The 26,965-nt window shown below is 43.3% G+C and overlaps 1 protein-coding gene and 1 long non-coding RNA gene across 2 annotated transcripts; both read right to left on the bottom strand.

Annotated features, from left to right (window-relative positions):
• Positions 1 to 5,129: 5,129 nt before the first annotated feature.
• LOC116429248 (uncharacterized) lies at positions 5,130 to 6,278 on the bottom strand. Its single transcript, XR_004235453.2, has 2 exons — positions 6,162 to 6,278; positions 5,130 to 6,040 (listed from the first exon to the last, which is right to left on the bottom strand). It is a non-coding gene; the product is annotated as an uncharacterized LOC116429248 (long non-coding RNA).
• Positions 6,279 to 7,242: 964 nt separating this feature from the next.
• On the bottom strand, positions 7,243 to 26,822 carry LOC116429232 (MOXD1 homolog 1). The gene is made up of 10 exons (XM_031981946.2): positions 25,513 to 26,822; positions 11,424 to 11,576; positions 10,131 to 10,304; positions 9,962 to 10,045; positions 9,080 to 9,269; positions 8,732 to 8,997; positions 8,226 to 8,644; positions 7,951 to 8,150; positions 7,703 to 7,833; positions 7,243 to 7,627 (listed from the first exon to the last, which is right to left on the bottom strand). Exons 1-10 carry the CDS (start codon positions 26,476 to 26,478, stop codon positions 7,469 to 7,471), a joined length of 2,742 nt encoding a protein of 913 aa, XP_031837806.2. The 5' UTR covers positions 26,479 to 26,822; the 3' UTR covers positions 7,243 to 7,468.
• Positions 26,823 to 26,965: the final 143 nt, after the last annotated feature.

Raw genomic sequence — 26,965 nt, 5'->3', positions numbered from 1 at the left:
CGATCATTTTCCCTATTTTTAATGATAATAGCTGAATAACATTTTTTCTATTAAAGTTCGTTAAATGATGTGAATATGTTAGAGACAAAGTACAAGAAGATAATTCGCGACGAGTAGATCCTTGAGTCAAAGCAACAGGTTTGCCTTATTGTAGTATGTTTTACAAAATGTGCTTTGATAAGAGGATCGCCCGAGGGTTTCTAAAGAATTCCATTATTAATCATTTGCACTCGTAAGATTTTTCACTAAAAATCTTCAATACTTTCTGATGAGACATAGACAACATTTTTGAAACTAATTTATTGAGAAATCACGCATAAACTGAGAAACAAAGATATTTCATTTCAATTTCAGATGAGATATAGACATTTTTGAAACTAATTTATTATTATTTTATTTCAATATTTCAAATACTGATGCTTTTTACAGGACTTAATGTTAAATATTGAACTTTATGATTTTGCTGTATCAAAGTAAATGCTGACTAAGAGTCACCTATTGAATGCAAAGGGTTAAGCGAATTCCAGTCCGCTAAAATACTAACAAATACTTTGTTTTTAGTTAGGCTTTTCCAGGTTGCTTAATCCGTGTTCATTGCTCAAGTCCTTTCACGTGCCCAGATGCTACTTGGGAGGGTGAGAGCAATGGGTACGATGAAATATATTATAATTAAAAATGTGTGGCGACTGATGACGTTTTGTGTATCGTGCACGACGTAATTTCCACTTTGTGTGTGTGGTTAGGCAGTGGAATTTCGTCGGAATTTTGACAATAGCATTAAAATAATATTCAAAGAAGAATATTATTCAATTGGAATAATTAACAACTTCATTTCATAAATAATATATAACAATAATTTCAGAATACAATATTATTCAATTGGAATAATTAACAACTTCATTTCATAAATAATATATAACAATAATTTCAGAATATAATATTATTCAATTGGAATAATTAACAACTTTATTTCGTAAATACCATATAACAATAATTTCAGAATACAATGTACAATATATATAATATAATATTAACTTTATACTTAAATAATGATATCAATAATAGTCAACCATAGTATATTTCAATTAAATCAGTTCGCAATGGTCACTAGCGTTATCAGTCGGTTCCAGGAAATGGTACGTACCCTTGGAGTGTGTTTGTTGGTTGGCTCTCAGGTGTCGGAGGCGTCCCGGGACGTCTCCCTAGGTGTTACGCTAATATTGCGCCTGGGTGTATGAATGAGAACCGTGGAGTGATGTGTGTTGGCGAGAGAATGTCTTTGCATTTTTTTTAAATATAGGGCTAGGTAGGACAGGTAACTTACCTTCTGGTGTGTGTGTGCTTTAATTATAAGTAGGCAGGGGCCGGGGCTGGCTACCACCTTTTCTCTTCGGGTAGGCCCCGCTTTCGCGGTGGTGGTCAGCTACTGGAAAAACTTGTGGAGTTAATTCGAGGCTGGCCCAAACGGAGAATGCCGTTTGCTGCTAGCACTGATTTAAACTCTTCAAGTTTTAGGGTTTCTGTGGGCTAGCTTCTGCGGTCGCGGTCGCGTTCGTGTTTTCGGTGTTAGGGCCTCGAAACGTTACGCAACATGCTCATTGCACGAACGGTGAACGACAACGACAGGAGTCATTGTCTGTTGGCTAACGAGCAAGTGTAGGGTTTCAGATATGTGGCGGACCGCAGAAGAAAAGAAGAGGCTATATGCTGAAGAGGCCCAGACGTATGTCTTTCAAGAGGGCAATTATTAATGATGCTCCATCACTTATGCGATTGGGCGTCATTCTTGTTACTACATTGTCATTGTGCTCACTATTATATTATCGTCTTAATATTTTTCATTTATTTATTATTTATTTTCATTTCATTTATATATATATATATATATATATATGTATTAATTTTTATCTTTTATTTATGTACTCTTTATTTTATATTTATTTTCATGTATTTCTTACATTTTCTTTCCGTTTCTGTTTGTTGATTTATGATTTTTTTTTATTTGTTTCCTAGGTTGGCCTTCTGTCAACCTATTTCTTATGAGGGCAGATCGCGGTTTTCAATTAGTGTTGTGAACAAAATGATTACGGTTTAAGTAATTATACAATTACAGTTTGAATTTTTGAAATTTAATATTACAATGAAGTAATTAATGTCTCAAGATTTAAGCCAAATCATAATTGCTTTTAATTCATATTTTAGATTAGTTGAAATAATACAGAATAATTTATTCAGTAACTAGAACGGTACATTTCATAGACATAACTATCTCTTAATTGAATATTGTAATGAAATAATTAATCTGCAAATATTTAAGACCTCACAAAATTCTTTTTAATCCATGTTATAGCTTAATTAATCAGATTTAGAATGTTGCAGTTCTTCTATAACTTGAGGTGGTCTGTTAGTCAATGTTCACTATCGAATAGTTTTACAAAACCACACGAGATAGACGAAATCTCAATGTGAGACTTAATCAAACATAACATAAAATTAATGTATGATAGAACCGACTGCAGAATGAAAAATGTAATAGTCACGAAGCATTCGACTCTCGAGCAATTTTGGTCTTGTATCGCGTACCGTATTATTGAAACCAACGCGGAACCAATACATTCAATTTAATATAGCGGAGAAAACGTATTGGCTCGTTCTCACAGGTGCATGTTATAGCAGTTAGCGCAATACCACGGTGTACGTTGCTACGTTCAATTACCCCGTTCCACATGTCGCGATTTGCAGTTCCGTCCTGGAACTTGTGTACCACGAATCGCATGAAAACAGTACCATTTGCAAAAAGAAGACGTATTAAGTTACGTCACCTGCGACGGTATCGGCACCGAGATTGTCCATCGCAATTAGGTGGGCATCGACGTGTCGTGCTATCCGCGGAGTCTACACAGTAGAGTCTGAAACGTAGCGGCGTGCAGCCTTAGCCATTTGATGGTGTGTGAGCGTTAAATGCACGGGAATCTGCTAATGCGTTTCACGGCATGCATAGTGTTTTTCGAAGGTATTGGTTCCCTCGCGCCGATATTAAAGTAGAGTCAGTACCACTTATAGTGGAAGATGAAACACGTGGTGGTACCTTGTCGCTCTAAAAAAAAAGACAATGGTGTTGCCACGTTGTCGATTAATTGCTCGGTGAGTTTAATGTGGATTGGGTATTGCGAAACGCATTTTGCTGTTGGACATGGTGGACGTTTGACGTTCATACAAGTTGTATGTGAAATTTTCTTTGCAGTTTTGCTATGAAAGTTGAAATAAATGGTATTAGCAATGACCACAATGTTTTCTTAAATGAAAGTTGTACTTCTAAATGGAACAGTCTGTAGTAGAGTCTAGTAAAGTATGATTTCTTTGGAATTGGTTTTTTGAGAATTATTTTGTATACAGTTCATCACGAGGTTACTCTAATGTATAATACATGTAATGATCATGAGATAATTAGTTACTGGAATAAATTTTCTGTAGCTCCAAGTGTTAAGTTTCGATTACTTTTTGAGTTCAAAGTTTCAGTGTGAGAGACCCTAGTTTTGAAACACCAAATTCTAGATTTCTGATATATATTTTTTATATGAGTTTGTTGATTGTTGATACATACCTTTACACTGTTCGTTTTGTTAAACGTGCGATTATGAAGTGTGTTGCACTGTGTGTTAAGCACGACTGATTGTAAATTGTATATTTTTCATTGCTGTTGTGACTTTGATGTGTCATGTTTTCTGTAGTGTTGCGAAATGTCAATGTCCAACTTATTGTTGAAAATATATCTAAACCATAACAGCCAGTGGTTAAATATGGAGATTCATCATAGCGAAATTGGCTGATGATGTTAGAGTACCTTCCATCCATAATCTTCCAGTGTTGCGTACGAAAAGATACAGGTGCCCGGTATTTTCTTGTTTTCATGTATTAATTATTATATCATATATTAATAATATTTACAAATTAATAACTTTGTCGTAATCCCCTTTTTGTTATTACTACCTATCGGTTCAACACTATTTGATGATATTTACTGTAATATATAACTGTAATTCGATTGTTCATATTAATAGTTAACTTCCTGAAATCGCTAAAAATTAGTTTCTATTTTTCATGATTAAAACATTTAGTTCTCAATACAGTAAAATGCAAATACTTTAATTTGAACATCTGAAATTCCTTTGACGTTCATTATTTGATATTGAAATAAAATATATAATGTATAGTAAATTGTTAGTATTAATAATTGAACGTAAATGTAAGAAATAGTTACAAGTACAAATTCAGAATGAAAAGTTCAAAGATTTCTCAATATTCAGATTCGTAACGAGTTGTTGAGTTTTTAATTTCAAGGATCTATTGCTCTTGAATTTTGCATTGAAATTGAATAAACTCATTGTTTAAATTTGATTGTCCATATCTAGTATATTTATGTGATACTAATTAGTTTCTTTTCAGCTATAAATCGAATAGAAAGTTTTCTGCTTGTTTAGGTATTCATTTCTGGTGTCAAGGAAAATGTATCAAGGAAACTGAGCCTGTGCTAAGATGAAAGTGTAAATAAATGTAATAACATGATGGAGAATCTGTCAATGGTAAGAAGTCAGAAACATATTTTGAATTGAATCTAAAAATGGAATTCGATTCACATTAACATATATATACAATACTATTTAATTCTTTGCGTTTTTGTTTCAGGATGGGCGTTTCAATTAGGAAAGAAATTCTGATGGAAATACAGGAAGGAAATTGGAGTACAACTTCAGGAGAATACAATTACAATAAAATCGTAGGAGGGAATCAGTTATGGTATAAATCAAAAAGAAGAGAGGTATATTATTTAATTGTGTATTATTTTCAGGTGTCTATATTGTTTATATATTATTTTCAAGTGTCTATATTGTTTGTGTATTTTTTCAGGTGTTCATATTATTTGTGTATTATTTTCAGGTGTATAACCAATTCAATTTCCTTTTCAGCTAGGTACCATCGTAGGATATCAACAGTAAACATGAATATTCAGCCTATACATGTATATATACATGTATACATAGATTACACACATTAGAATGCCATGTATGGTTAGGTAGGGGATTTATTGGACTTTAGAAGCTCTATGGTTCATGAACAAAGTTTAGGAATTAATATAATATTGTATATTTTATGTTGTTCTGCTTCTTGTACAATGCATTGTTTCTTTCTTTCACAGTTGTACTTGTTACTAATTATATAAATTTGTGTGTAAGAAATTTTGTTCCCTTTCCAGCTAGGTAACATCGTGGGACAGCATCAACACAATGCAATACATATGTAAACACGTGTTAAAATACCATGGTTAGGTAGGGAATTTATTGAGCTTTAGAAGCTTAAAGGTTTATGAACATTTGGGAACTATTAGTAATAGGTATTGATTATTGTTGCGCTGGGTGGGTCCTGGGGTGCTCGCCCGCGACATATTTATTTACAATGTTCTTTATACACTTATATTTACAATTTCATACAAATATTACACAATGTAGTCTATAGTTCGACACGTCTTTTCTCGTCAACGTTCGCTCGAAGACTACTCGCTTATCTTCGTTTACTCTGACCAACTCCTTAGCGACCAGTTTATTTCAACCCCCTTCTGATCCTAAGGGTTGGTTCAGCCGTGCGTGCTGGAGGGACGAGTTCGATACATCGCAACCTCGTTAGTTCGATGTATCGCAACAATATTTAGGATACTATTATATAGTATTATATTAGGTACTATTATAGGTAGGTTAATATTCGGCCGGGTAGATTCGTGCAAAGCAGCTTCTTCTGTAATGCATTTGATTAGCAAATGTGTTCCAGACGAAGATGCTTGATTTTTAAAATTTGTCAATTTGGAGTTGAGTCCAAATTTTTATTTGCATTCTGCTAGGGTGGGCCGATTGCAGAACATGAGGGTGGGTGGGTCTCGTCGCAGCAACCTCCTCGTGGTGAGACCTGGGTCGGAATTTTCCTTGGAATAGGATATTGTTTTTTTCGACATTAATATTCTGTACCAAGGATCATGCCGTGCGAATAGCTGCAAAAAATTTAATGTTCTGCAATCGATGTTAATTTTTGTTGTAGTTTCTGTTTCAGGTTTCGTTATAAATAGATCAAATATCGTATCCTTTCGATTAACTTTTATCTGGGCTACTTACACGTTGAAGTGCAGGATTCGGACTTTTACTGAAACTCAGATAATTGCGAAATTCATACTTTATATTTTATGCACAGGCTTTACCTTAAGACTGTGTCAGCAAACAGGCAACCATCGTTCGTCGATAAAAAAGGTTCTTCTCAGACATCGGTAAACAAGATCTTCCTCAGCTGTCGATAAAAAAAGTCCTTAACTGTCGGTAAACAAGATACTCCTTAGCTGTCGGTAAACAAGATCCTCCTCAGCCGTCGGTAAACAAAGTTCACATTTTTTTAATAACCCTTTATCGATAACGTACTACGAAGTTCCACCTGCAGCTTACGAGACGCTTAGACCGATTGCCACAGATGTCGCTGAAACGCGGCGGGTCGTACGAATTCCGTTTTTGAACACTGCGGGACGCGGACTTGTAGCAGCGTTATTATTGCCCTAATAGAGTTCTAATCCAATTGAAATTAGTATGGGAATACTGCTAAATGTCCACTATAATTTCTTCAGTTCTAAAGGGCCACCAATTATGTCTATAAAGTCTGAATGATTTATTGTGGACCTGTCGGAAAATGCGTCGGGCATTGTGACTTTCTCTCACTGTAAATACATGTCTGCGTTGTCAGATACCTCTTTGATCATCATGCTTCACGAATAAGTACCAGGGACTGATGAGATACTTTTTCGAATAAGGTAGCATCGGGAGCGCTGACTCTATCCTTGTCGCACAGTCGTATTGTCCTTGCTTAATTATTGCGAAGATAGGGAAAAATTGCCTTAGAAATTAGCATGGCCTGTTTCTCTATGTAAAAATATAGTTGCAGTTAAATACTATTAATAATTTTCCTTGTCTTACATTTTGCAAAAACGGACATATGAGGGGGAATGTAACGACGCGCCGCGTATGCAAATATTGAATAATGACTAGTCCAAACTTTTCTCTGATACTTTTTACAAATACATTTATTATTTTTTTATACAAAATCCATATAAAATACGGAGGAAGGTATCGCGTACACCTTATAAATACGTTATTTACATTATATTATATTATATTATATTATATTATATTATCTATATATCTATATATAAATCGTGCTTGGGCCGTCAAAATTTTTCGAAAATTTTGCCGTCTTCCGTTGGTGGAGAGAGTATTTCGCCCTTTAATGGATACAATTTAATTCACTTCACGTTCTCAGCCTGTTTCAAACAGCCATGATTCTTAAGACGGACATGTCCAATAAGTAATGTACAAGTATGTTCACAACGTTCTCGAGTGATGACGTTATTCGATTATGGAATTAAAAGTCACTGGTGTGTTTAGGAACCGACGATCATTGCGATCAAGATCGCGAGGAACGGAACAAGATCGACGAACGAGCCTCTTGTCGCGCTTGACGGAATTCCTATCTCGGCACACATCGTTTCGTTAACTTCCGGCAGGGCCGTGTAATTTGGGAATGTCTGGATATCTGCAGGCTGTAATTAAAAATCAATTAAATCATCGTCACACTTACCAGATTTCAGTGGAAAAGCATTTAAAATTCAATTTACCAGGGCTAATTTATCATCCCTTTTCCTGCAGAAGGTCATGTGCCTACCGTGGTAAAGACTTCGCTCAATGGACGTGGAAAGTAGCTCCTCAGTCCAGGGTAATGCTAACATGTGTTCTGCCAATGTTCGACCTGTTGAAAATAGAAGGAATATTACATCTATTAGGAGTTGCTTCTACATTTCCTTGGAATTCTCCAATTGTAAATAAATAATTCACTAGAATTTTCCGATTCGAGAATCAAGTTTACCTCTGAATTCTGCAGGGTCCTCGATGATAAGACGAGTGAACACGTTATCATTTTCATGCTCAACCGTGTAGTCCCTCATAGCTCTTAGAGCCGACTTGGCTACTTTGATCTGATCTTCGTCAATAACGTCACCGGGTCTGGTCGCAGGATAAATAGGTAAATGCTGCTGACCAGTGTAAGGGATCGTGACCGTGTCGGTTCTGAAAAAGAACCGTGTCTATTGAAATCACGAATTCTTTTCCTATTTCTTCCGAAGTTGTTTTCGAGTAGTTTACCTGGTAGTTAAGAAAAGCTTCTCCAAGTGATCCATAGTAACACCTTTGAAACTGTACACTCCGAGAGTCTTGAAGAGATCCTTCACAGGTGTCATACTGTAGCAAGCTGCGAGCGGCGTTCTCGGATAGTGCATCACAAAAGCCAAACACATTTCTTGAGACGCGGCATAGCCTCCCAAAGTTGGTTTCGTTCTATCCAGGGTACCATAGACGCATTCGGCTACCAGTTCATCTCCCGGAAGAACTTTGACTTCCTTCTCCAGGGTGTGAGACTGCTGGTACTCGAAGTCGAAATGGTTATCTTGTACGATCCTAGGTAGTTCTTTGCCTTGGCGAATGTGCTTTAAGCTCAAGCGTCTTCCGGCTAGATGGGAATGCAGTGCGACCGATACAATGTTTATTCCAGTTTCCGGGAACATCTGCAAAACCATTGTTCCTCGTAAATCCAGAGATTCTTCAAGCGATAGATATATCATTCTAGTTATTGACATCGAGCAATTTCTTACCGTATTTGTGCAATGAGGAGTACAGTACCCAGCAGTGGCGTACTCCCTCTGCTTCGGAGGAATCAGATGAAGAGGACTAACAGCTACGCCAGCGACTAAAATTCCGGCCTCTTCAGGACGAAGTTTCGGAGTCAAGTGAAGCCTCACCCCACTGCTGTCCAACACTTTCTTCATGCCAGGGTTGTTGTAATGCACTTCTAACATGTAATACGTGCCCTCGCTGTGCTCCGCGATGGGTATACCGACGTGTTCTGGTAGCCATTCGCCTGGAAGACGAAGATGTTTGTTAATTATCAATAGTCTTAATTTGTTTATTTTCGTGTAGTTGAATAACGTTACGAATAATACCTGAGCTACCGCGGGCCCAAGCGAGCACCGGTTGCAAGCAGGACTCCCATTCTCTAGGCATGGTGGGGCTGTAACAAGGCGCTCCGACAATTCTGGCATGCTGTCCGAGGATCGGCAAGGTGGAGGCGCATTCGTACAGTATTATATGGTGTACCAGGTCTTCATTTGCCTTCTCGATCAGCGGCGTGTACTGGAAAGAAGCGATTCGGCCGTTCACTTCTCACGATTCAAGCTCGTTTAGCTCCTTGGTCGCGCGAATTCGAAGAAGAATCATGGTGATAGGGGACACGCCAATGGAATACGGGAGTGGTATCAGGACTCTCCTCTCGGGAGATACCTTTCAGAAGATTCCATTGACAATCGGGGAACGTTTCGGACACGAAATGACATCATTCCCCGAGGCCCTTCTTTATTCTAATGACGTCCGTCTACACGGTGCCACGTCCGGCATGGATGACCGTGATTCGTGAAGCACATACCGAATCAAGCCCAACCTCACGGCATTCCTGCGTATTTCTGCGGCGTGTACACGAAACGTACTTGGGAATACCAATCCACGCGTGCCGGGATTCGGCGAACGAGGTCTTCAGCTTCCCACGTGGGAGACAAAGGGCCCCCCTTCGGACGCGACGGGCCGCGGGATCGAACTCGGGGGACACCATTATTAGACTGGGGATTCTACGCTCCTTCGAGCTCACAAAAATTCCAAACTCAAACTTCATTCTCGATATATTAGAGTATATTCTAGGAACGAATCGTTTTCTTCAAGATCCGCGTACACGACAGATTTAGCGTCTGACATTGGAATTTTTCGTCTAGACTTTACAGCCTCTGAGATGTTCGATGAAATAAATCTTTCTGACAAAAATCTCGATTACTTACTCCGATCATATGATGCTTCTCCTTATGAGGCGCCTTGAAGATCTTGCACCAGTAAGTGGTGTCCGCATTCTCTGAGACCGGCGGCTAAAAAGTAGACGGACATAGATAATAGTCATTTCTATTTAACCAAGTTACTTGGACTAATATCATTACACTGCCTGCAATCTACCTGATGCAGTTTAACATCCCAATGCGTTATATCCTGCGTGTGTTGCGGGGGTGAGTGCGGTGCGGGCGTTTTCAGCCTCAGAGCCCTGCCGCCCCTCTTGTCACCGGGCCAAATGGCAGTGTTAAGTTCAGGGTCAGTTTGGTGCAGCGCCCACAGGACTCGAACCGTGTCTCCCTGGAACGACAATCGATATTTCCTGTAAGGTTTCTCGGTTTACGAGTCGATGCAGTCTCTAGTTAACACTGGGACCACCAAAAATTCAAAACGACCGATGTTGATTTCTTATCTTCGCGTTGCATCAAATTTCAGACGATATCGCGGTGGAAATGTCTAATTTCCATCGTTATGAGATGGGATATTTTTAATCGGTAATTTCGATTGTACCGTTGGTTCCAGTGCCAAGTTCGTCGCTAATTTTAATTGAAGCTCGTAGAGGCGGTGGTTTGACGAACTGCTTTATTCGAATCGTGGAGGACGGTTAAGCAGGACGGCATGCTAAATGCCTAAATATCGCCGCGGGAATTCGGTTGAACGAGGGCCCGAGGGTCTCTAGAAGTCGCGGGGTCCCTCCGTGCCGGGCATAAATCGAAACGGAACCGTTTACGCGAATTTTACGGGGCTTCCGAAGCTGCACGGTAAATCTCTCTCTCATATCTCCCCTCTGCCCCTTTCTTGCTTTCTTTCTCTCTTTCTTCCCTTGGCCATCCTCGATTCCCAGGCTCCGCCGCTTGAATCCGATGTCGGACAATTTACTTTTTTACGACTTCTAATTATCTTGCTAGGAATTACGACCGGATCGTCGCCCACTGTGCAAATATGATTCTCTTTATGCCCCAGCGATGCGTGGCGAGGGACTCGGGCCTTGTTAAACAGCGACTCATTGAATCCTTGAATAATCTTCGGGATGCCCTCACGATTCGTCGACTTTTTAGATGGACCGAATAAATAATAGTGGAAACGTTGCAAAATACTGTTTCCGATAGCACGATATTGTTTCAACCCTTTGCGGACGAATGTCTACATTTCGGCGAGAGCAAATTTCCATATTTGGAAGAGTAAGTCGCAAACAGACGATTCAATTACTCAAACAGCAAGAGATCAGTGTATGATTTCTTTTCTTTCTATTGTTTCAGCAATCGATATATAATTTAAGTTCATCTGCTGAAGGTTTCATATACTTCAAAGAATCTTTGCCCGCAAAGGGTTAAACAGGCGTTGTTTCTAGACTGTAGAACGATTAATTATACATTCATTATCCTCGCTAAGGACTCGAATAGTTTTCCTGGTACTCACCGTGAGCCTGTGATCCTGCGGATCGCAAGTCTGCCAATTCCGCGAGAAGATCACGCTGGTGTGCGTCTCGTTCTGCGATCCGCCGAGCACCTTCACGTCCTGGGACGCGTCCGTGACCAGGGCGGCGTCGGGATCCTCAATGCCGTGTGAATCCTGGAAAATCGAAGGGAAAAAATTGATCGAATCGGAATCGCGAGCAGGGTCAACGGACGGGCAAGCGCGACCGGTCAAAGAATCGGTGCGTCGCGCTCGTGCGAGTTTATCGGGTCAGGTGAACGCCAGGTGTTTGCGTCCGACGCCGCGCCGAAACTTTCTGACAGGACTTGATCCTCGCTATATCGCCGGTACTTTCTCTTCTACTCCCGCCGTTGGAATTGCAGGACGCCGCACGCGATGCGGCGCATTCCCAGATTTAACCTCGGAATTTCGGGACGAGTGGACGCGCAAATAACAGTGCCCTTTTCGTGTCGGGAATTAACGAGACGCTACAAGCCAACGGTCGGTGAAATCTTTATCTATAACATTAATTTATGTCTAACTATAAACGGATCTCCGGGCGAAGAATATTAGTGTTGCAGACACTATTACAGTCTCTGAAAAGTCTCTAACGCGACCGAAGATTTACGAATGGTTCCTAAACAGCTATTAAGAGCCCCGAGGGATAACGAGTTTTCAGAAGATCCATCGGTGATCTTCGGAAATCGACGGGAACATTTATAATCCGCCGTAACGTCGAAGATTTTATTATCAGAGCTATAAGGGCTACCGGGTAATAACGTCGCGGAGGAATAGCGAGGATTATTACAGTTTTCGCGATCCTATTAACAGATTCTAAATCAGAAGTGTTCTGAGGGATATATTCCTATTTCACTTTCAAATTAACGTTTCATATCCCTTTAATTCGTTGCTCTAATGCGCCGCTTTCTCTACGTTCCGGCGCTACAAGTATCGCGTTACCCGCGCGAGCTATGGAAAAAAGCGTTTTGTTCCGAGTTAATTAATATTTATAACGTTCCGGTACAGCATGGATCTGATAGCGAGTAGAATAGCGGCGAACATTCGAACACGCAAAAGGGCGGTCGCCGGCCGTTTGGGTCCGTTGGATTCCGATTATGGTCGGGCGCTAAAGTTCGTAAGACCCCGAAGGGAAGTCACCTTCCTGCCCGTAATGAATCGAAATAATTGGCCGAGCGGCGTCATGCTCGCTGAGTATTTTGTAACGAGCACACGCGCGCGGAGGAAACGGCGATCAAGTGGCGCAGCTCGTGAAAAAATCAACCTACTGTCGGGGCTGTTTGCTAATAATTATGTAGACGGTCGTCCCTCCCTTTATGTACCTGTTAATCGCGTGACAACCTGGTACCTTCCGAGTTTCTTTCAAGTCTCGTTGACGTTCGAAGGAGGACACCCTTTAGTCCCTTTACTTGAAACGGCATGTCGGAATTGCGATGCAAATTACGAACAGAAGTTAGTTAGTTGTTACATTACACGTAATTTTTCTATTAACAGTTAATCCTTGAAGTAAATGTAGACGTTTTTTAGTAAATAATTAATCATAAAGTAATCTAGCAATACATTAAGTGTACATTTGGTGTTAAAAATCGACTTTATTCGTTATTCTTCTTGTTGGATCGTTATTCAATATAATTCTTTAGCTGCATAACATCAGAAACCTTTCTTATCGACAGATAGTACAGCTACCTCCATTTTGTTTTCTCTATAGGAACTTACAACGTCAACCAGAAAATAACAAAAGCGCCGAGCGAATGTTCTCGAGTAATTAACATTCGACTCTGCGAGGATCGTGAATGGGTTTTTCGGTAACAATGTCGCGTCTGGTTATTGGGGTGTGGTTCGGAACGGGTTCCCACGAGGTTCGTGGGGGTTTTCTCATGGCGTTCCGGATATTCTCATCGTCGCCGAACTCGTTAACACGGCCGTGGCATTGGTAGATTGCTATTCAAAAGACATCAAAGAAAGAACCGTGGAAAAGGAAGAACTTCGGGGATAGTATCTCGAATTCTACGAGTTCGATCGATCGATAGGGCGCTTTTAATTTAATTTATATGATCCTCGTGTTACGGGGAAGACGGATAAACAGGCCAGGAGAACGTTCCCTTTTTTTCTTCGTTTTTCTTCGTCTTAGCAGAACGGATTACGTTTACCCGCGGGAACGCCTTGATTGCCGGTCGCGGGAGATTATGCAAATGATCGGTGAAGCTCGCGTAGACACCTGGGTTTCTGTAACTGAGTCACGAAACTGACAACGAGGAAGAAGCTTCTCTGCACGCTTCTCTCCCGCGTCCTCCTTTCAGGAACAGGTTTCGCGACTTTTGCGAGTAACAAATGCGTCGGACGGCCCGTCGCCGTACCCTTCGCGAGATCTAACGATGCTTGTTAATATCGCGCGGAAAATAAAGGCATCGAGGAGAAAGTTCGATTCGACATAGGAAATCTCTCGGATAAGTACGACCACGTCCATCCATGTTTCGCGATTATAGACACTTTCAAAGTATTCGATATCCGAAATTACTTTCAAAATAGTTTCACTGAAATGCTATAACAAATATCCGAAGAAATGGAAAAATTTGTACTGTTACAATCTTTAAGCTTCGTACATCAAATATGATAAACTTCGAACTAGAATTCTTTAAATAGAATTCTACAGATTACATCGAGTTATTCTCTTAATCGACAACATTTCATATCTGTAATTCTGACGAGGAACGAGCCAGAACACCGAGACTGAGCAACGAACTTAATTTTTATTCTTTGGACAAGCGCTGCGCTCATTACCAGCAGTAGCCACGTTTCCAGACTTGATAAAGTACAATCGGGGCACTTCCAGGAACAGAAGATTGATTAAACGTAATTGTACAATCATCAAGTAGTCCGATATCCTTGGATAAAACGAGCCGCGGATGCATGGGAAAGCAGGCACACGTGCGTGAATGCGGAAAATTAATTCGACGGATGTGACGTCACGGATCGGTACTCGCGCTTCCTGTGGGAGTCTCCTGAGAAACCTGTACATTTCAGAAGACCCCTGTTTCATCCTTTCCGATGAGCATTCATTAGCCGTGGCTACATGAACGCGAAACTTCAAAACGAGAATCAAGCTATGAAATTCCTTGCCGGCGGAATCGCAACGATTTTAACGTTCTAACGGTTCTACTCGAATATCCTTTGTGATCCTTGGAAAGCAGGAACGGCTGTAGCATCCTTCGTAATCGAAATTAATCCCAGAAATTCTGCAATTACCTTACAGTACGTTCGATCAGAATTATTCCCACTTATAGCTCAATTTATCCTGCAATGAAACTGCAACTCGACACGCAATCTCCTAAGTCCCGTTCAATATTAAAAGGACAAAAAAGTCCACGTTCAGTGTTATCACAATGAAAATTCACGAAACACGGCGCACAGGCCGCGCCAAGCGAAGAAAAAGAAGCGAGAAAAACGAGCTGCGCGGCAAGAAGCGAAACACTGATACGCATCCTAGCTCTATCGGCGTGATCTATCATGAGAAATAGTTTCCGATCTATATACACCCGGGCAAAAAAGAAACGGTTCCCTTTGTGGCCGTGGTGGATCGCGGCGGATCGTGGCGGATCGTCGCGGTTCCCATGGGCCCTGGAGTATTCCGAAGAAAAAGAGAGAAATTCTCTCATGAGGCGCCACTAGGAGGAGGACGATGCTTGCCAGGTGTTTTGGAGGTAGCCCAGGCTCTCTTCTCTCCCTCTTCTCTCCCTCTTTTTCTCTCCTCGCCGGTGGAAAGCATTTGCGGCCGCGTATTCCTTTCCCTTTTTTCTCCGTCCTTCTTGCATCCGTTGCTTCTTCGTCCTCGAGGCCGGTTCGCCGTCTCTCTCCAGCGGGGTACACCTCGAGAAATCCGACCACTCTTTGGTCCTTCCATTTCTCTTGCATCCTTCTTTCTCTTCCTCTCGATTCTCCTCGGTTCTCCTCGCTCCTCTTCGCTCCTCTTCGCTCCTGCTCGCTTCTCCACGCTTCTCCACGCTTCTTCCTCCGGCCGTGGTCCTCGGCAGCCTCTCCTTTTTCTAGTGGCTCTCCGTTTTACCACCTGGCAGAACAGCAGCTGGTAGCGCAAAGAGAATCCCTCCGAGGGAATATAAAGGGCCTTCCCTATCGTCCGCCACAGGGGCATGGGGAGGCTACGAGGAACCACCTACCGGTCACTGAAAGGGAATCGGCCGGGTACCGACGAAACGACGTCTCCCTAATCGCTGAGAAAATGTTTGTAGGCACACTGAAGCGCGTGTCGTCGTTAGCCTTCCGCGTTCGACTGACGGCCGACTCAGACGTCTCAGGGGACGCTAATTGTCTGAGCTGGGTCAGAGGTGACGAGGTTTCCATGTGATTCATTTTAGACGAATTCCTTTTCTCACGTTGCCCGGCGGATCGCGGCTTTCGCAGTGTCTAGCCGATCCGGTTCTCACGTTACGAGGATGGGACTTGGATGTTTAGTCGATTGAGAATATTTTAGACAAAGTAGTTTATGTTTCGAGTTGCACTTTTCTTAAGAAAATAGCTCGACGACAATTCGTGGCTAGGCTACTCCAGATCGTCAAGTACACACGGTGAGATTGGGATAATTAAACAACGGTAAATTGAACTTTCGCGAGGTTCAATTGAATTCTAATCAAAATAAAGTGACAACTCCAACAGAGGTGAACGGGGGTGTTAATAGGCGCGAGGTAATCGTTAGATCTCGGGTTTCCATGCGTTTACGACGTGCAGGAATATTTAACATTCAACGGGGGTTCAAAGGATCACGGTAAAATTTAATTCGATATTATTTTATTCTCACTCCATTTAGACCATTAAACGGGAAAAGGAAACTTAATTGAATTTAACTCCAGTATCCCCGGCGAGTCCGGTTACGAAGACGCGCATTTGCATAAACATCTGGTAACAATATTTCCAACGCGGTGGAAAAAACGTTTTGCATGAATTCATATCTTCCTCTGGAATCATTCACCTCGCGTTCCCATAAAGGTGCGTAGATATCCTTCAGCGTGTCAAGGTACAAGTCGATCCGGTTCTCACGTGTCCCGTAGCCGAGAAGGGTGAGCGGTTACGCGCAATTACGCTCGCCGGCTCGTTACAGCTCAACGTGCCCGGTTTTACGAGCGTATATACCGAATAATAATCGAATTAAAATCTAGTGGAATCGCCGGTGTCAAGGTCCCGGCTGGCTACCCGGCCATTTTTTTGCATTTCTTTTCCCCCGCTCGTTCACCGCCGAACGTAATTTGTATTTCAGTTTTAACGATCCCCGATTCGAATGCTTCGATCGTGCGTTAGTACCGTTCTCGGTTTCTAAACGACTATAATTCACGTTCCGTTCGCTCGCCGCGCAGACCCTGTACATTTATATGTACGTATCTACGTGCGTTCGCGCCCCAACATTCCTGCCTAGCCTCCCTCTTCTCGATGAGCAACAGATTTTTAAACGTCAATATCCCAGAGACTCGTTCCCATCTCGTTCTTTTCGTAACCAACTTAGACTAGTTTCGATCCACCGGTCTCGGTGATCGAATCGAGGTTCCTTAGAATTTATGTTTCACGAAAACTCAATGGGTTGTTTGCCAAGTTTGTTTTTATTTTTGTTTTGGGGTTTGCCAAATTATTTGTTGAGATAGGTCATGATTGGTAGATAGGAATTGGAACGATGGACTTGAAGGGAATAGCATACAGTAAAAGAAATGGATTGTCATCTATATATGTGTAGGTAGATTGCTTGAATACGGGGGGATCATTAAGGATGGGAAGATGAAACGACGATAAAAGATTTTTCGAATCTTCGTGAAAATATACGACTTCAATTGGGTTCTGTATCGAAGATGTCGTCTCTCCGCTAGGGTTAAATAATTGTGGGACCGAAACGTTATCTTTGCACTGATCTCCGGTGGTCCCGCGCGAATTTATCGTCGCAGAAGCTGCCCGAGTTATTGGAATCGGCTTCCGCGAACCAGTTTGGCGCCGCGCCGGTTGAAGCACCGGTAGTGCTAATTCATGTCTGTTTTCTGGTCCTCGCCTCAAGGCGGATCGAGATACCCACGGTAAGGTCCAGTCTTTCGACCTTTCCTCGGCCGTAGGTCCGAATGCTACCGATTGCCCTAAAAAACTTGGAAATCTCGCACTGCAACGTCTAGTCGGACTGACTTTTGCGCTTCAACCCTTCATCTTCGAGTAATTTAAGTATCCGAAATTAATAACTCGAGGAATAGACGCTTCTAATTTTATTTTCCGATGGAAAACTTGATGAACGTCAATTGCTACTGGATTTAGATCTCGGAAATGATAAAAATATAAATATACAGATCGTGGTTCTTACGAATTTATTAAATAAAGAACACTTCAGAACGGATTGACATTATGAATTCAGTTATGTCGACATTTCGGCGAGATGAAACGTTCATATTTGGAAGACTAAGTCGCAGGCAAATGATTTAATTACTCGAACAGCAAGAGATTAGCATGTAGTTTCTGTTTTTGCTATTATATAAGCAATCAATATATAATTTAGCTTCATCTGTTGAAGGTTTTCTACATTTCAAGGAATCTTCGTCCGCAAAGGGTTAAAGTTTTCAAGAGAAACAGAAGGGTGGTGAAGGTATCGAAAGAAATGTTTAATTCTTGAAAAACAATAATAAGAGTACGGTCGAAAGGAACACGATATCGATTGTAGCCCCTGATCATTCTAAAACCGCAATGATCGTCACTGTTTCTGATTGCCGTGGAGCCGAGCCATACGTCTCAATACCCGGATAATCATATTCCGATAAAAAGCGACTCGTGAGAATTCAATTCGAGCCGGGAGAAACTCGGCGCGCGGTGCCGCCGCGTTCTCTGCTCCAGAAACCCCGAACGGGGTTGGTTCATCAATAATGCATCTCGAAATTTGTCTACGGCGGGAATACACCGCGAGGCTGTCGTAAAATAGCCAGGGATTTCATACGGCGGGTTCGGATTACAAGAAGGAGAAAACGTGGACCGGTATCGCGGACCAAGAACATCGGTAAGAAACGTCTGGTACACGCGGTATGGGTTCGCGCGAGCTTCCATCAGGATAAATGATATACGGGGTGTCCGAGAAGTTACTTGACGTTTCCCACAGAACCGAACAGACTTTTTTTACAATTTCTAGTTCCTTTTCATTCGAACACAGACGACGACAACTGAACTAAGAAGGATTCAGTTTGCAACTAGGTATCTGTTAAGTTAAAGTTCCTTTCTCAACAGAACTCAGCCAAACTTTACAGCGTTTCTCTTGCGAGAAAGACCAAAAAGAATCTTCAGATTCAACTTAGGAAGATTGAACTGTGTGCAACAGTTTGCCGATAAAATGGCGAACGAAGCGTAGTGGCGTATCCTGTGCTAATGGAAAGTTGTCCTGCCACCCGGTAATAGTTTACTTACTGTTGCTTCTTTGAATTTCTCGCAAGAAGCAGCAGCAGCAGCAGCATCGTGTCGGTGCAAGTAGTCGGTTCCCGAGGACCGTGAATGCGCTTATTAACCGTGAAAGAGGCTTAGAAAGCGCCCGTAAAAAGAGAATGACCTACGAACTCCGTGGCTGCAGTTGCACAATGGGGATATGCGTCGCCGGCCACGGGACTAATCTTAATCCGTGAAATATTCTCCCTGCTCGGATGAAATCGAGCCTCTTCTTTCCCTCTTTCTCCCTTCGCGGTCGTTCTCTCTTGCTCCCTCCACCTCTCTTCATATCGTTCTTTCCACTAATCTTTCTTCTCCTCCTATTCCTTCACTCTCTTCTTTTTCTCCTTCTCAGTCTTCCTTATTTTCGTTTTTCTTCCCCTCTCTCTCCCCTCTCCATCGTTCTCACTCCGTCTTTCTTCGCTGTTTCTCTATTCTCTTTGACTCTTTGTATGTCTTTTTCTTAATTCTTCCTTTCTCTCCCTTTTCTCCATCATTTCTTCTTTTTACTCTTTCTTTCCCTCTCTCTTTTCTCACTTCCCCTTCCTGTCCCTCTCATCGTACCATTTTTTGTTCTCCCTCGATCGCCGTTCGATCCGAAGATGGCAGAGACGCATCTCCCGTTCCTCGCGCCACGATAAAGCGATAAGACCTCCCCGGAGCGGGGCGCGAGGAAAAGCTGTATGATTTACACGCGAAAGCGGGCGGCGAACAAATTTTTGACGTCGTAAAGACATCGACACCGTTCACCGGGACCTCGAGGAATTCGAGCGTGCCGGCTACGTTTCTCGAGTTTCGATAAATTTACGGTGATCTTGATAAGGCCCGTGTTTCTTTCGGTTCGTATTAATTGCGGGCCGTAATAACGCACAGATATTCTACGGTTCGGGTACACGAGCCACACCATAAAAATCTTCGTAGTCCTTGAGTAAATCATCTTCCTGAATTTATTCTCGCGGAGTACAAAACGAATGTTTTAATCTTTCGAAAACCTTTTACTCCTAACCGTCTGCAACCCCCTCGATATTCCCTATCCGTCGTTTCAATTTTGTTTACTCGCTCGAAGGCGGAAAAAACTCGGCTGGAAAAAAGAAAAGTCGAACGAAAATTTTAATTGCCATTGTTGTCCGATGGGAACGACGCCCGGTGCTTGTCAAATAGCCGGAGGAGCACGGTAATTCTCAACGGACGCGGGCAAGAAAGAAACATAGGGACGGGGGATGAAAGTTGGATCGAAAACGAACGAAAACTGGTTGCGCTCGGCAAAAAACGACGAGCAGGATATGTCGAAGATAATGAGAAAAAAATCACGGCGAAATGAACGACGGAGGTTGTGTGCGCTCGGCTCGTCTATGCACGCAGCCGTCCACCTCCACCCCTAAGTCGTCCCCGCCGCCTTGTGGACCGGGAGATGGACGGATCGCAGATTACCTGCATTTCAGATTCACTTTGCGAAACGCGCTCCCTTGCCTGTAATAAATTACGATCGTAATCGTAGTACGTGCGCATCCCGTCGCCCGCCTTGAATATCTTACGCGTTGCTAAATTTTCTGCGGTTTTGTCATTCAGGGAATCGTCTCCGCTTCGAGCATCTTGCGCTGCATTCGCAACAATTCTTCTGCTCGACGACCGAGTAACGCGTCCGATGTTATTCCGAAGAGGCTTAACGAGGTTCGGTTGCTTGGACGTCTTCCGATTCATTTTAAGAAGAAACATTATTTTAAAAGAGTCTTCAAATCTTCTCTCTCTCTCTCTCTCTCTCTCTCTCTCTCTCTCTCTCTCTCTCTCATCCTCTAGGAATCTAAGCTAATAGATCAGCTGCAATTTCAAAAGAACGATCTCTTCGAATCAAACTCGATCAGACTTCGCATCGTTTATATTTCCCAAGATCTTCCCATTAATTCTCAATATACCTATTCCGTCGTCTAGAATACCCTTTCTCGAAAGTAGCACACAAAATCCCAAAGAAACGACCGTCAGGATTTCTCGTCCAGCCAAAACCATCGTCAATTGTTAGTTCGAAATGCTCAGATCCTATCGCAGCGGAGTTATCCGAATTCCTCTCGTAGCACCGGTCAGTGTGGCAGTTTTCTGAATGCAGTCCCAGAGGTCCCAGAAGCGAAAGGTATCACGTGTCGGTCGGCCGATCGGATCCAGGACCACTTTTCGCCTTTCTTTGCAACGATGCTCAAAGATTCGCACAGGCCTCTTCCCACCTCCCTCCCACCTCAGCCAATGTCTGGAGGCCTTGACTGGGGCCCCTGTGAAACCAACGCTTGAACACAGCGTGCCCATGCCGGCGGGCCTCTCTCTTACACAGGTTCCCCGGGCCCGTGTATTCGTCACACGTTCAGTCACGCAACATCTCGCACACTATCTGCCCGCTCACCTTCCCTCCCCCCGCCACGGGTGTTTCGTACCCCTGCGCGCATCAACGTGTTCCCTGTATTCAGACACGCACACCAGCGCTACCCCGAATGCCTCTGGCGTTATTCCACCGCAGGCCGTTCGCGTATTCGAATTTACACGCGGTTGGTTTTGCGAGTTTATATGGTTTCCCGCGATACCCGCGCGCTAGAGGCTTAATTGAACGAGCAGTTATGATTTCTCGAGGATGTTATGATTGTTACCGCGCTCCTCGATTAACCAGGGGATGGTTGCAAAATTGTTTTTTTTTCTACGAAAATCACGGAGCTGTCATTGATTCCTGAAGGCTTTGGGAAGAAAAGGAAACTTTGAGAATTCGGTTTTCGATTCTAATGCTCCCGTTATTTCCTGGTTAAATTTTAGTTATTCGAGGAACAGAGAATCGGTTCGTAGGAATGTAATTAATCTAGGACTAAAGGGTGGCGCAGAAGAAGGGAGTCGAAGAGAATAGCCGCGCAGCCCCGGACTCATGTGAATTTATCACAAGTTTATCTCGGCCGGTGGAACGCTGGACGTTCGTTAATTTTCTACCGGCCGTTCCGAGCCGCTCTTCTCCCACCTGCGTCCACCATTCGGTTACGTTCCGGCCCGTTTCTTTTTCTTCGTCGGCGTCTTCGTCGCCGTGGACAAGGGCCAGGTAAATCGAGCCGAGGAGGGCCTCGGCGTCGTTCCCTCGCGCCCCCGGTTTGGATTTCAAATAATTGCCAATTTGACTTTACGACGTCGTCCCGCCATCTTTCAAGCCGCGACTGATTTACTGGGATTCCTGTGTCTATTCATTTGTCCGTGAGATCGCGTGGGACGATGAAACCTACGTTGATCGTTTCCTCAATCGCTTCGGTGATAACGCTAGATGCTACCAATTGTTCGATTGATTTTACTGTTTCCTCGGTATGCTTTGTTTCAAAGGAATCAGTGTTCGGTACATTCGAATGTAAAGTTACGCGATAGAAACACGTAGATCAAATTTGATCGAGTATTTTCTTGGTACCTTTTATTACTGACGAGTTGTAAATTCGTAAATAAAAAGAGTGGTCTCGTGAAAATTGTAAGAGTACCTTCATCAAAATAGAATAATTCTTAATCGAATATCGAAGTAAAAACTGGGACTCAATTTGAATCGGAGAAAAAAGTTGGCGAGCAAACCAAATTCGAGATATTCCAGTTCCCTTGCATCCCTAATCATAATTGAATTCTACGTAGTCCACGTTTGATTCTTCCAATGCACGTTTCGATGTCGTGGCGAGTAATACGGAGCGTTCCTCGCTCTTAATACATTCAGTAGCCGCTGGTGACTTCAATGCCGGCGCAAGAGAGATTAAATCGCGGCGGGACAGTTCACCGGGTACTTATCGCGAATTCCCGGTACGTTCGGTTTTCAACTGAATGGTAATATCTATCCGGGAGGACGGCGATCGTGGAAAAACGACGCGGGAACACAATTGACTGACGTCTCGCGGCTCGTGGGTATAAATTTAATTAAGATTAGGAATTCGGAGAAGCCGGACGGAGCAGGTTCCGATAACCAGTCCCTTTTTAATCCTCCTGTTGCATCGCGTCGGAACGGAAACCTCGACGTTCGGTCGACTCTTAAATACTCCTCGTGTTTTTTCTCATAGTACAAAGTTATCTCGTTAGTAATTTATGCGATAGTTAAAACCTCGGAGGCGGGGAAATTCAAGAGAAAGGAAGGCAGAGCAGGCCTGCGTTTCCGAACAGTCGAGATCGACAAACGAGAGTCCTCGTGTTCTCACTTTCAGTTGTCGGGATTCGACGGGAGGAAAATTGATGGAATATTCCACGGAAATTCTAATTCTACCTCGGATTATTCGAAAAATTCCATCTCCAACGAATCCAATTTCAACTGAACCCCTTGGGCTCAGAAAAGAAAGCGCGTCTACGTATAATCGAATAATCGAAACGAAGTGGTTGATCGAAAAGACAGAATCATCCTGTTTTCACTCTTCAGTTAGGAAATTACGAGCAGAGTCCAGCGAGTCGATGTTCAATTACGGCAGTCTGAAAAATTCCATTCTCAACTTTCTCAGGACAGAAGGAAAAGAGAGATCTTCCGTTCATGAATAGTCAAATGCTCGGAACGAGACCGAAAATCGAAGGGACGACGTGTTTCTTTTTTCCGTTCCCATCGGCCATTATGCATCGTGACGAGAGGGAAATCGACTCGGATCTCCCATGACGCGTTAATTAAACGAACCTCATTAATACGGATCGTGGAACCGGAGTCGCGAACCGGCGATCCTACGCCGGGGGAAGGATTTCGTAGTTCGCCCGGCGAGAGAAAGGCCCGATACCTTAACCCGCGATCCCTCTTTTGTTTTTCGTCCCATCCTCGTCGTTCCTGGGGATCCTTCAGACCGGTGTTCCTCCCTTTCTGGCTCGGCCGGCTTCTTAATCTTCCTTTAATTCCCTGGCTTTTCGTTTCTTTAGCTCCTTTTTCATCTCTGAGTTTCTTTTCGTCTCCTCCTTTTCGCAGTCTTCTTCTTCTTCTTCTTCTTCTTCTTCTTCTTCTTCTTCTCTTCGTCTTCTTCTTCTTTGTTGCCTTCTCTTTTTTCGCCTGTTGTACTCTTTCGATCTTTCCCCCGTTCCACCCTGGCCGGCATCTCCTCTCCTCACCGCCAGGTTCCCTTCTTTTCTTCGCCAAGTCGAGATTCACGGCGTCGAGGATCCTCGTCGATAGATCTACGGCCTGTCTCGAGCCACGGCGGAGGAATCGCGAAAAACTTGCCAGTCCATTAAACATCCTCGCGTCGCGTCCTCTTTCTTGGTCACCGACGATCGGCGTCGCGAAACGTTCAACCGTGCTTTTATCGTTCGAACAGCGTCGCCGGATTGCGGGACGGTTCCCTGAGGCGGACGCAATGCGGCCTGGATACGGGAATTTATGAGTACTTTTATGTATGCCCGCCGTACGCGTAGAATGTTACTTTCAATCGTAAAATGAAGCTCGATCCCTCGGGGAGGTTTCAAATTGAATTTAATATGTACGGGTACTATTCGTTAGTCTCAACTTATTGGGAAAGATTGCTGTTCTTTAAATCAGTTACTTCAACTTTCGTCTACGTGTATGCGATTTCAAGCACTTCGTAGAATATCCTGTAGAATGTTGATTGAGTTTTTTTATATTTTTTTTCTGGAGCACTCCAAGTTACTACGAAGACAGGAAGAATTAAATGGAATATAGTAGGCATTGTTAGGAATTTTTCTGCTTTTTTCGTGTTTTTCAGCGAGAATTATCTTTCAATGCTGTCTGTAAATCAAAAGTTATTAAGCCGGACCATTGTGCTTCGCGAAAATAAAATTGCACGACGTCTGAGAAATCATGGATCGATACCCGAGGAAAACAAGTTCTTCCCACGCGATTAACGCCGTCCCGCCGAGAGATCGACTTTCCCGGTTAGATCGTTGATTATTCTCACGCGTCCTATGCTAATTGCCGATTAGAATATCCGTGCGACGAATACAGAGGCGATCGGCGAACGTCACGGTGCTGCAAATTGATTCCTTGATAGGCGCTGGCCGAGACAAAAAGAGGGTAAAACGTGGCGAACCGAGCCTGTCCACGCCATCCTCGTTTTATGCGATCTTTTATAAGTATCAATACCATTTCATATTTATATAGCACGGTAATATATAGCGCACTTCATAAAATATAGTTTATGCACAATCTAATTATCACACCATAAATCTTCACGCGTATGTGGTACATTTTACCGAATGAAGTCCGACAAAATGGAAGCTTCAACGAGTCCAAGCAATGAAAATCACCCCTTTCTTTAAAAAAAGTTCTTATTAATTGTTTAATAAAAGCTTGAATTTCTATAAAGATCCCCGGCTTGTTGATAAATAATGTAGGACAGAAAAAAGAAGTTAGAAAGGATTCACCATTCAATCGAAAGTTCCTGTTAATTACACCCACAAGGTCTCGGTCACCAGACAATGAGTCACAAACTTTAATAGAAGATGCGATCTTTTTGTCCAACCCTGCATGGTCCGAGGGCCTATCGATCACGGTCTCGAATACCTTTGTGGCTAGTCCCTCATCGATCACTCTAAAGATCGAGATCGAATCGAAGAAGCAAAGGTGGTAGAAGAAAAAGCAGGGGATGAAGAAGAGGAGAATTAAAGGAAGACGAAGAGGAAGAATCAAAAAAAGAAGATTGAGAAGAAAAGGCAGAAAACTTACCAGCAAATTGACGGTGCCCGTATGATCGTCCACCCAGGCGAGAAGAATATCAGCGCCCTTCATATGATTCTTCTCGTTGAATCCAATGCCGACGTAGCCCAAGGTCTTCGCGGTGACCTTGAACGTGACCATCTCCTCATCCGAAGGATCCCATTCAAGGATCACCTCGCCATCATCGTCCAGTTTCTCATGCCTGGTGAACTTTGGCTCCTTGATGCTTCTCTTGGGCCTGTTATCAACGATCTCTTGCGAGTCGAAGTACTTGGTGCCACGAAAAAGCTTAGCCAACTTGTCCGTCATGGGAATGTACTTCTTAGGAACCCTGTCCCTCGTCTTCGGGGTCCTCTTCAGTACCGGATCATCAAAAAGGCTTGGCAGAGAGGTACCAGACTCACTGATAACTTCGAACTGAGAGTTTCCCTCGATCTCGTCACCCTGAAGGTCATCCATCTTCGTGGTCTCTTCGCGAAGCTCGGACATTGATTCCATGTTCTGCGAAAATGCGACACTGTCGTTGGACCTCGGCGATTCGTCGTTCGTCAGCTCGATGTCGGAGGTATCCAAGGTGTCGTTGATCTTCAGGCTAGTCACCGTGGTCTCCTCGGGATCAACGTCAGCCATCCTACTCCGATTGTTCAGAAGTTCGTGCTGGTTAGGGTCCAGGTTCTCTTCCTTCGAATTCGGAAAGTCCAAACCGTCCTCGCCATAGGGCACCTTGTTCTTCGCCTTCCACTGCGAGTACCAATCTTCGTCGACGTCCAGACGCTGTTTCTTGAAGGTGCCCACTCGGAGTACCGGCTCCTGCAGGCTCCTCTTTATCCTGGACGAGACGTCCTTCGGGTGGTGTCTGTTCCTGTACGCCAGTGTTCTCATAGTCTCGTCCATGTGCTGGACGTACAGGTCCAGGAGATCGCAGCTGGCCGTCCAGCAGACGGTCAACGTCACCAACAGCCTAACTATCAGCATCTTCCTCTTCGTCTTTGGTCGATCTCCCCTTGAACCTTCATACGATCGTTGGGTCTCGGTGGGTCTTCAATTTCCAGATAGCCCGCAAGCCATGCAGGCTTGCTGTTCCTTGCGCTACCAAACTCTCAGCTCTCCAAGAAACTCTTCATAATCATACAGCGCGTCGAGAACTTCATGAAATCGGCCAGTTTCAAAATGGTACTCTCCTCATAACTTCGCGTTTCCTTGATAGTGATGTGCACACACGTTGGAGAGATAATCAGTGGAGTCTGTTTCTGTTCGAGAATCTTAGTCACTGAATGCACGAGAACAGGGAACGGTTCCCTGAGACGTTACGCGGACGACAGTTGTGCCGGGACTAATTTAAGCACGCGGCTGCCGTTGCCCCTGCAGATGCTTGCAGCTGCTTACCTGCGAAGGTCCCCTTCCTAGGGCCCTCGCGCAGTCTCGTCTCTGCTCGTCTCGGTACCCCTCTACTTTGCTTTTA

Source organism: Nomia melanderi, chromosome 14, assembly GCF_051020985.1.
Source record: "Nomia melanderi isolate GNS246 chromosome 14, iyNomMela1, whole genome shotgun sequence".
NCBI classification, from domain to species: domain Eukaryota; kingdom Metazoa; phylum Arthropoda; class Insecta; order Hymenoptera; family Halictidae; genus Nomia; species Nomia melanderi.
Note: the sequence above shows the minus strand (reverse complement) of the source record. Positions and strands in the feature narration are given on the sequence as shown.